The 10,316-nt window shown below is 41.4% G+C and overlaps 2 protein-coding genes across 3 annotated transcripts in view; one reads left to right on the top strand and one right to left on the bottom strand.

Annotated features, from left to right (window-relative positions):
* LOC109852776 (paired box protein Pax-6-like) overlaps nt 1-5,115 on the top strand; it is a 49,986-nt gene extending 44,871 nt beyond the window's left edge. The window contains exons 7-9 of the mRNA XM_020424257.1: nt 310-596; nt 783-1,093; nt 2,279-5,115. Coding sequence (XP_020279846.1) covers nt 310-596; nt 783-1,093; nt 2,279-2,373 — 693 coding nt within the window. The 3' untranslated portion in view covers nt 2,374-5,115. The remainder of the gene's footprint in view (nt 1-309; nt 597-782; nt 1,094-2,278) is intronic.
* The window catches only part of LOC109852780 (zinc finger CCCH domain-containing protein 11A-like), a 13,353-nt gene continuing 5,781 nt past the window's right edge, over nt 2,745-10,316 (bottom strand). For both annotated transcript variants that reach the window (XM_020424261.1, XM_020424260.1), the window contains exon 6: nt 2,745-6,264. In XM_020424261.1, the coding sequence (XP_020279850.1) occupies nt 5,345-6,264 (920 nt within the window). In that variant the 3' untranslated portion in view covers nt 2,745-5,344. The remainder of the gene's footprint in view (nt 6,265-10,316) is intronic.

Genomic DNA, 10,316 nt, shown 5'->3' with positions numbered 1-10,316 from the left:
ATAATATATATATAATTATTATTATTAATATATATATAATTATATATAAAAAATTTTTTATCATTCTACGCGCATACAGGTCCCTTCTCTTTACTCGTCGTAAGCGAAGATTGATAATGACGAAGATCAATGACACTCAATTAGAATATAAACTTTGACAATGCGGTAATAGAAAATGTTCAAGTGAGGCGTAACGCGCGTTTCCGTGACGAATCGTTTTCCATCCACGACCGTCCAACCGACACGAAAGTTATCCGTAGCCTAGCGATTGACCTGTATCTTCGTCTGTCTTCTCGTTCACTAACTCAGGTCTGGTTTTCGAATCGGCGGGCGAAGTGGCGGCGCGAGGAGAAATTGCGCACACAACGGAGGGACAATCCGCCGCAGCAACAGCCGCAGCAGCAGCAACAGCAGCAACAGCAACACACTGCCGGCGTGAATCTGGTGGGTGCTGGTCACCCGACGCCGCCGCCATCCACGGGGATACTCGGAGGTCAGCCGCCCCCGCAGGCGCCACCCTCGCCGCCCAGAATACATCACGGATTCGCGCCCACCGCCGTGTACCCCGGAATACCCAGCATGCCCGACTCGTACAGGTGAGAATGAAATTAAACCGTGAACATCGAACTTTTTTTTAAAAACAATTTGCTTTTTTTTATAGGGTTTTTGTTAAGATAATGTCAATTCCTTTAAAGAATTCTTTTAACAAAAACTTTTACTTGACAGAAGAGACGATGTTAAGGAACAGTCGGAATATATATGAACGCGTCGTTTCTTTCCAGCCCGATGACGTCGATGCCGAGCTTCACGATGTCGGGCGCGAGTCAGCAGAATCAGCACACGACGAGCAGCATGTCCTCGCTGTCCGCCGGGGGTGGCATGAGCCCAATGGGCATGACTGTGGGCATGACTGTCGGCCCGAGTCCCGGCGCGTGTCTCCAACAACGGGACAACGGCTACTCGTGCGGGGTGGCAAGACCGCCGAGCTACGAGCCTCTGCATCTCGGCTACGGCGCCCGGCCGACCTGCAGCCCCACGCAGCCCTATCACGCGGCCAGTCTCAATCAGTACAACCAGAACGCCAGCTCGACCGGTGAGTGTCTACCGCACTCACTGCATTCGCTGCTTGCACTCTAGCCGATGGACTACTACTACGGCTACCATGGATAACACGCTATCGAGCTCGCCGGTAATGGATTATATACGCTTTTCTCCCCCCAAAACCCTTCCTTCCCTCCTTCTCATTCTCACTCGTCTGTACCCCTCTAAATCATCGTCCCTTTTTCGCGCGATCGGATTTTCCGAGACTTCTTCTCTCTTCGCGAGATGAGTAGAATAACACCTATCAAAATGATTGGCACTTTAAAAAACACCTGATCAATTTTTCAAGAGTAGACCAAATCAATTTTTCTCTAAACGTGTAAATTAATACACATGGAAATTCTCGAATTGAATTTAATTCAAAAAGTTAACAAATAGATGCTTGGTTCGCATCTCATAAACTAAAAAATTTCCTCGTGGAAATTAAAAAAACAGGATTTTTTAAATTTTATTGGGAGTAACTGAATTATTCATATGTGATGTAAAAAGTAGCATCTTCTATGAATTTTAGAATTTTTATTCGATTTCAATGTTTTACGTGTATTAATTCACACACATTTGAAATATGAATATTTCTCATATGTAACATCTAGCGTATGATTTTCAAAGTCTTTTTTCTTGATTTAGTTTATACTTAGCAGAACCTTGTATTTGTTGTAGAAAGAATTAAAATAAGTGCTAATCATTGGAAAGGTGCTATAGATTTGTTCTATTAGCAATTCAGCTTTACGGTGTCTGTGAATTTTTTCGCTTGCATCATCGCAAGGCTATAAACGCTTCTTGTTTCTGTCTGGTGGTTAGCGGAGTGTAGATGTCGCTCTGTATTGATGTTTATATTTGACAGAAGGAGATATTTTGTAAACAAAACTGTGTATGTCTTGTAAACACATTATTTGTCTCGTAAAAACATGTAATAATAATATACATCACATTTTACTATGTTATGTGTATATATATGTGTATAATAATATTATTATCCTATATATATTATTAATTTACAATTGGTCTTTATATAAGAATAAGAAACAGAAAAAGAACAATATCTTTGAAGTCAAATAAAAATGTTCTAATTATCATTTCCTTCCTTCATATCGTCTGCATTCTCTGTATTTGTTATTCTATATTGTTAGTAAAATCCCAAACACAGTTAATTGGATCATAACGTGTTCTCTTGCAGGTCTGATATCACCTGGCGTCAGTGTGCCGATCGCGGTACCAGGCCAACCGGCACCCGACATGGCGGCGCAATACTGGTCGCCGAGGCTGCAGTGACCGTGGTGGTCGTCGACGCCGACCTCATCTCCGTAGAGCTTCTTCGTCTCTCTGGTTTACGATCTGCGCGTCGCGCGCGAGGAAACCGAGAGAGAGAGAGAGAGAGAGAAAGAGAACGACGCCCGGTTACGACGCGGTCGGTTTTTAGTCTCCGGAAAATCCGCACGTTGCGATTGTGATTCGCGTGCGATCTGTTCCATAGAAGCATGAGAATCCGAGCGGACTGTCATCCCTAATATTGTATTTCGTCCAAGCCAAAGTTCTCTGCGTAGATACGAGTTTTTAATTTATTCGCGTCTGCGAAAAAAAAATATCGCCGATGTGCTCTGTCGATCGGCAAAATCGTCCGAGAACACGCGAAAACTTCGAAAATTTGTTTTCTGCCGCGCTGGAAGGTTCGCGAGGAATATTATAACTTTTTCACTGATTGAAATTCTCAGTCGAATCCGTTTTCTTGTCGGTGACAACAAATCGCGGCGGTAATATACTCGCGTACAATTGCAATACAACAAATAAATAAAAAAATAAAAAAAAAAAATGTGGCATGCCAAACTTTGAGTTACAGAATAATATAATTTAATCGATTTGTGTGTATAGTCGTGAAAAATCTCTTATCATCGTTAAATTAAATCCCCTTTGTCCTGTGCTGAAAAAAAAAACTTAGTATTTACACTTGCGACCGTGACACCTTACCGATCACGTTTCCACCGATTGTAGAGGACTAACGCCGCTTTTTCGCTCTTTGTACTAACACAATTATATTGATATTGTAAGACGACGGTTCTCTTTTTTTTTATCAGTAATTCATAGAAACACAATCTTTGTAACACACACATACACGATGACTGCAAAGCGTTGACATTTGCGCCTGTGATCGGCAAGGTGTCGCGAATGAAAAATCCTCCCGAAACAATATTCCGCGAAACAATATGCGCACTTTTAATCATCACAAAGCTCTCCGTTTTATTCGTAAAAAGAAAAACCACAATCATACATTTCCACGGCCAATGTCTCTTGAAATAGAGAATCGAGCAAGGTGAGACGCGATGGAAAAAAAAAAAAATAAATAAATAAATCGTCGGCAATGTGCAACTCGTGTATAAAAAAAAAATAATAATAATAATTAGCGTGAAAATCGGAGAGAAGAAGGGAAAATCGCTCTCGAGAATTCTCGCGGAGTTTTTACTCGCAGAAAAAAAAGAAGAGAAAACGAACACGTTCTCACGTAGATGTGTAACTACTTCTGTGTAAACCAAGAAGAAAAAGAGGAAAAAGATAGTTTCTAAGTCGGTAATTATGTTACATATTATTTAAATAATCGAGTAAAACGAGCGCGGAGAGATAATAAAATAAACGTGAGTTTTGTTGTGTGTACATCGTAAGAAAAAGTTATCGCGACGGTCATTTTACATTGTATACAACATAGTTCGACTCTAATTCTCTCTAAGTCTAAACAAAAAAAAACTTTTGACGACGAATTAATTAATTCACAACTTGTATTCGGTGCAAGAGAGAGAGAGAGAGAGACAGAGAAAAAGGACCGAGAAAAAAAAATGCCGATTGTGATTTCCCTTAGGCCAGATATGTTAAGCGTAACGATTTATGCATTCTAAATAAATAGTGTGTGCATTTAATATCAAAGAGTTTTCTCAATGCTTGTTTTCTAATTGGAGAGAAACAATTTCATCGCGCGGAGAGAAATTTAAGAGAGAAATTCTTCGTTCTCTCCGAAGAACAGAAATGTTCGGTTACGATAATGTTCGCGCGATTCTCCCGTTAGAAATCAAGCTCAAGACTCCTTCCCGAACGTGTTCACATCTCGATTCTTCGATCAACTCGTATTTATATACTCACTCAATGCTGTTTCCATCACCTTCAATCTTCTCGACGTAGTCGATCGTTGTTGGCGCGAATCAACTTGCGTGTCAACGATCTGCGTTATCGTCCGATCTCGATTATCCAAATAATCGAGAAACAATCGAATCAGTTATAGAAAATAGAAAAAAACACAAACAATGTGGAATGTAAAAGACACAAAAGAGAAGACCATTGTTTTACCTTGCAAATGTAACAATTGTATATTTATTTCGATTTAATAATTAATTTACATTTGAACACCTGCTGTATTTTCTCTAGAAATCCCCACTAAAGATCACTTGTTATTGCATTTCCGCCGGCACGGTTTTAACCCCGGATTATTTTTTCTTTTGTGAGAAAAAGAGAAAAAATATCCTTCCACAGATATGGGCCCAAACGAGCACATCCGTGGATTGAAAAAAACTGTGTTGTGAACGCAAATCGATCGTTTAGTGATGAAAATAAATAAATCACGAAAATACTTAATTCTTTCTTAGAAGTTACAAAAGCTAGTTATAAAAGCTATAGTTTCACTCGTGGAAATGAAAGAAGTAATCTCAAGGTTAAATTCAATACACACGCACACATGTGTGTACATTTAAGGAATATTTTTCATACTATAAAATTGCTGCACAATGCACAAATACTACGTAATTACTAGTACTAATTATTACTAGTATATTGCAATTAAAAGAGAAAAATGCTTTCAGAATTCGAAACATCTATTACGTATAAAAAATCTGCTTTTCATCTTACACATAAAAAAACCACGCGGAACAGATGAAAAAAATACAGACAAAAATGTAAATATGGAGCAAATGTAAAACTTACGGGCATAGTGCAACAAATGTAAAACGTAATATTAAAAAAAAAAAAAAAAAAAAANAAAANGGAGGAGACATCTTCAATGACTTAATAATTCTCGCTATTTTTCAAAGTCTCTCGTCGCCGCACTTCCGGTCGTCCGAAGTATCTACAAATTAGATACATTCGATTAAGTTGTTGGTCTCGTATAAAATCTGTTTAAAACATCGGACACGTGGAAGTGAGCACGCGCCGAGTACTGTATCCGTTCGCGTAAATCCGTTTTAGAAATCACAATGGTCGCGCTCTTTTATTTGAGCAGATCCTCAATATCCTTCATGATATCGTCGGACGATGTCAGGTCCAATCTCAGGTACTCTTCCTCCGTGTTCGTGCTCGGTTGAGTGCCGTCGAACAGCACGTTGCTCATAATGTCGTCCGTGGTGTACGTTCGGCTATCCGGCTGCTCCGATTGCCTCTCCTCGTTCGTGCTGCTGTCGCACAGTCTCACTTCGACTTCGCCCCTCCTGTTTACCGGCTCGTCGCTGTGATCCTCCAATCTCTCGCGGCAGGACGACTGGTCGTTCTGGTCGTCCGGTGATATTTGCTCGTCGTCCATGTCTTTGCACGGCTGCGTCTCGGCTACTTCCTGCGTGGTGCTAACTTTCATGAACCTTCGCAGCTTCACTGGGGCCACCTTGACTGCGGGTATTGTTTCGATGCTCTGCACGAATTCGGAGCTGATCTTTCGCTTTTTTATCGGGCTCGGTGTGCTCTCCTTGTCGCACTGCTCGAGCGAGTGCCTCTTCACGGCTTTCGCCTCGATCGGCGAGGACGGCGAAGGAGACTCATCCGACTTCTCCGTCGTCGTTTCTTTGGCAACCAGCTCTTTCTCCTTTTTCCGACGTCGAATCTCATCCAGACTCAGCACTTGGAAGTCCAACTCTTCTTTTGTCGGAACTTCGTCTTTCTTGACTTTGGATGGATTTACACAGATCCACCCGCTACCCCGACTGGTGCCAATGCTTTTGGCTCTGCCTACGTCCGCCTGGTTTCGGAGCCGAGGAGTCAAAGAGATGTCCTGGGGCACGTCGCGCTCATTGTATCCGTACGAGTAATAAGCCGCGCTCTCCGCTTGGATCTCCTCCAGTCTCATCTGTTCATAGGTTTTGCAGTAAGGTACCTTGGGCTGAGACTTTACGGGCGACGGCGCACTTTCATTATCGGATTCTGGAAGAAACATACGAGGAATGAAATAAACGTTGAAGAAACCACGTGTGGTCTACCTCGAGTCGCTGTGTTCTTCGCTTTTTTTTTTTTGTGCGAGCAACGATCTCGACGTCAGGTGGATGGTAGTTAGTATAAGATGACTCTCTCAGTTTCTCTCTCTCTCTCTCTTCTTGCATTTATCGTTTTTTTTTCTTTAGAATACCTGTCCGTTACCATCTCGGTAAGAAGATATTCATCTCTCTCTCTCTCTCTATCTCTTGTTTTCAACATTTGCAGACTTAATCTTACTTATGTAAATGGAAAGCAAAACGATCAAATCTCGTGTTTTCGGATTCAGTGTTTTGTTTTCAGACTTCCCGCGCAGTCAATCACAACAGTTTCCAGGTGTAGTTCGGATTTTTTTTTTTTTTTGCGAATTCTAAGCATGTGTTTCGCGCGCACACACTTCGCACAGTAGAATTCAACAAATTCCTCTTCCGAATCACCTTTAATCGATCTCCACTTCTTCGTCGGCCGTTTTCTCTTTTTTTCGATCATATTTCTCACTTAAAGTTTTATGCACCAAAATCTCACACTCTCTCATTCTCTCACTCTCTCTCTCTCTCTTTTCATACATACAATTCTCTCAGTTTTAGGCGAGTTTCTTTCCAAGTTTGTGTATTCTCTTGGCACACACGATTTGTTTCACAACAATCGCATGTTCTCTCACAGTTTGTTTTCACACTTTAAAAAAGAAAACGCGAAATTGAAAAATCGTCTCGGCTGGATCTCCGCGATGGAAAAAAATAAAAAAATCACTCGTAAACAGAACGTAACGCGCCCTCCGTGATCCGGAGGGCGAAAGATTGGTGGAATAATCGGTAGAAAAAAGAAGGCCCCATCGAGAAGAGCATTGCCGGTAATGCCGCGAGTGGCGACGATATGTAGAAAAAGAAACCAAGAACGTCACCGTGCAACGATCATCACCGGTCACACGCTCTCTCTCCGGGTCGTTCGTCCGAACTGTTTCGAGGTATCAAGTTTATTGAAATCCAGATATCATCTCAATGAAAAGTATTGATTTTTCCATTCGCTTACATCAATTTGTTATAATTAAATTGCGCATCGCTTAACTCTTTAGCCGACTAATATCGACACCTTGTTCCTCCGCCCAAAAGTTCCGGGAAGGAGGGAGGAAACAAAGGTTCACTCTTTCACCTCTTGTTACTTTCTCTTTTTCTTTTTTTTCATCGTTCGCAAAGAGAAGCAAAACGAACGCATTCTCGCGTCATCGTCGTCGTCGTTGTTGTTGTCGTCGTCGTCGTCGTCGTCGTCGTCGTCGTTGTCGTCGTCGTCGTCGTCGTCGCGTAAGTCGACGTAACGATGCTTCGCGGACGTTGCTTCGGAATTTTGTCGGAAATTAGACACCGTCGCGCGTTGCGTCATTGGTGCTTCCAAGAGAGAGTCTCGTCCCCGTTGCGGACGACGACAATGTTTTCTCGTCCGCAAAACGGATCGGTTGAACAAATTGATCGATCGCGGACCGAGACGCGGCGCGGAAACTCGAGACGCGCCGTCCTTGCAGATCGTTACGTTGACTGTACATACATGAGTTCTCGGAGTGTTTTTGTGGATGGTCGTGACGCGACCGAGGCCACGGGAGCAAAAAAAAAAAAAAAAAAAAAAAACGCGCAGGAAAAGAAGGAAAAACTAATCATAAAAGAGAAACACCAATGAAACAACGAGAGATAAACGCAAGTAACTGGCTCCGGTCGCGCGCACGACCAGGAAAGGAGTCGCTCGCGACTGTCGTAGAGACTTTCTCGGTGTCGCGAGACGAAAGCCGAGAGAAGTTACAGAACGATAGGCACGGGGGCGAGAAAAAAAAAACAAATAGATACAAAGCGATCGGAGACAATAGATTTTTCGGATTTTGTGTCGATGAGGATTTCGCGAGCGAGAGAAACATTTGTCGAAGAAAATTACAAGGAAGTAACATAAAGGTCGGAAGAAAGAGCGATCGAAAAGCGATCGAGGAGCTTCTCAGTTCGTTCGTTCACGCTCGCTTAAATTAACGCATCGAGTCTCTGCATTCCGACACTCTTTCGCACAAATCGTCGTCGTGCGATTTATCTTTACAGCGTTGTTGAAAAGCTTTCGTCAAGCTGCCATTCGTCGCGAGATAAATTTCTTTTATCTTAATCTTGGTCTCTTGTAGTTTTTTTTTTTTAAGCGAGAACGTCGGTAATGCACGAGATGACAATTGTTACGTGCGATCGCAATCGCTTCTTTGTTCGCTCTTGTACAATACGTTTGTTTTTTTTTTTTTTTTTTTTTTGAGGACAAAAATCAAATTAACAAGTCGGTTGACAAACAATGATGATCGTATACAGAAACACGCGAAAGAGAGAAGATCGCGTTTGCTTTCGCAACCGCGCGTCTCTTGTTTTTGAAAAAAAAAAAGAATTGCGTATAACATATATATATATAGTATATAATATATATAATATATATATTTTTTTCTCTGCTCTAACTTGTTTTTTTTTTTTTTTTTTTAAATCTTATAACTCACGCATACACGCGTTCTCTCGCGCGAGCGTGCGCTCGCGCGCGCGCACACACACATACGCGGTTTAATTTAAATAAGTCGCAGGCCGATGTGTAAAATTTAAACATCGTGAACTCGCTGTCTCGGAACTTACTCGCTAATATACTCGCACACACATTTATATGTCGGTTCGAGAAACCAAATTGCGCGCGCGCGCGCGCAGGCCTGACGAGAGGAAATTCGGGTTGCGAATCAATCGGGTCGTTAGGCGACCCAATGGACGAAAGCCCGGACATCAACTGTGCGGATTGCACGTACTTACATAGTACTATTATATATTAATTGCTTACTAATAATATAATAATAATAATAATAAAGCTAATATACAATTTCTGCACCTAGAGCAGCTGGTTTGATCTCGTTATCTTCTCCTCTGATTGCATAGTTTTTTTTTTTTTTTTTTAACAAGCTCTGTGCAACGAATACGAAAAGTGAAGAGATACACGGAATGGCGACAATTGTTCTTCTCGACAGCCCTGCGCTCTGTATACAAAAAAAATCACTCGGTGTTATCGAGTTTTATTCTTAAAGAGATTCTTAGATTTTTTTTCGAGTTAGCGTTTCTGTCGCACCTAAGTGAGAGACAACGAGCATCGCCTGGGCTCGTAATAAATTTTACCGCCTGTAATATATATATATATAATTTATAGTCGCGAGACTATAATTGTTGATCGAGACGTATAACAATTTGTTAACAAAAAGTTTGTACGCCGTCGTCGCTGCGGGATCGTCGATTTTCTTCGATCCTGTTTGACTCTCTAGCTTATTTTTTTCTTTCTTTTGTTTTCGATACAGTTGATAATGACGGATAGATGTTACAGATTACAGCTCGCTCATCGATTTAATTAGTGCGAGTCGCTACAAATTCGAGGCCCGTTCTCGCCGAAGGGCAGCGAAGGGAAAGGATCCGTTTCGCGCTGCGGAAACACCTCGTGTTTCTATTTTAAATCTCTCGCACTTCCGCACGCATTTTCGCACGCACACTGTCTATCTCAGACACGTTCCCTCTCTTTCTCAACACTACTATACCGCATCTCATCTCGCGATACACTTGCTGTTCCGTTTCTATTTTTATTTTTTTTTTATTTTTATTTTTTTATCTTTTTCCGATCAAGAGATTATTAAACGCGTACTGTCTGTCTCGTTTTTTTTTTTTTTTTTTTTTTTTTTTGAGGACAAAAATCAAATTAACAAGTCGGTTGACAAACAATGATGATCGTATACAGAAACACGCGAAAGAGAGAAGATCGCGTTTGCTTTCGCAACCGCGCGTCTCTTGTTTTTGAAAAAAAAAAAGAATTGCGTATAACATATATATATATAGTATATAATATATATAATATATATATTTTTTTCTCTGCTCTAACTTGTTTTTTTTTTTTTTTTTTTTAAATCTTATAACTCACGCATACACGCGTTCTCTCGCGCGAGCGTGCGCTCGCGCGCGCGCACACACACATACGCG

This window comes from Pseudomyrmex gracilis, unplaced genomic scaffold (genome assembly GCF_002006095.1).
Source record: "Pseudomyrmex gracilis isolate BER0280 unplaced genomic scaffold, ASM200609v1 scaffold_35, whole genome shotgun sequence".
Lineage (NCBI taxonomy): Eukaryota > Metazoa > Arthropoda > Insecta > Hymenoptera > Formicidae > Pseudomyrmex > Pseudomyrmex gracilis.
This window is presented reverse-complemented; position numbering and strand designations above follow the sequence as displayed.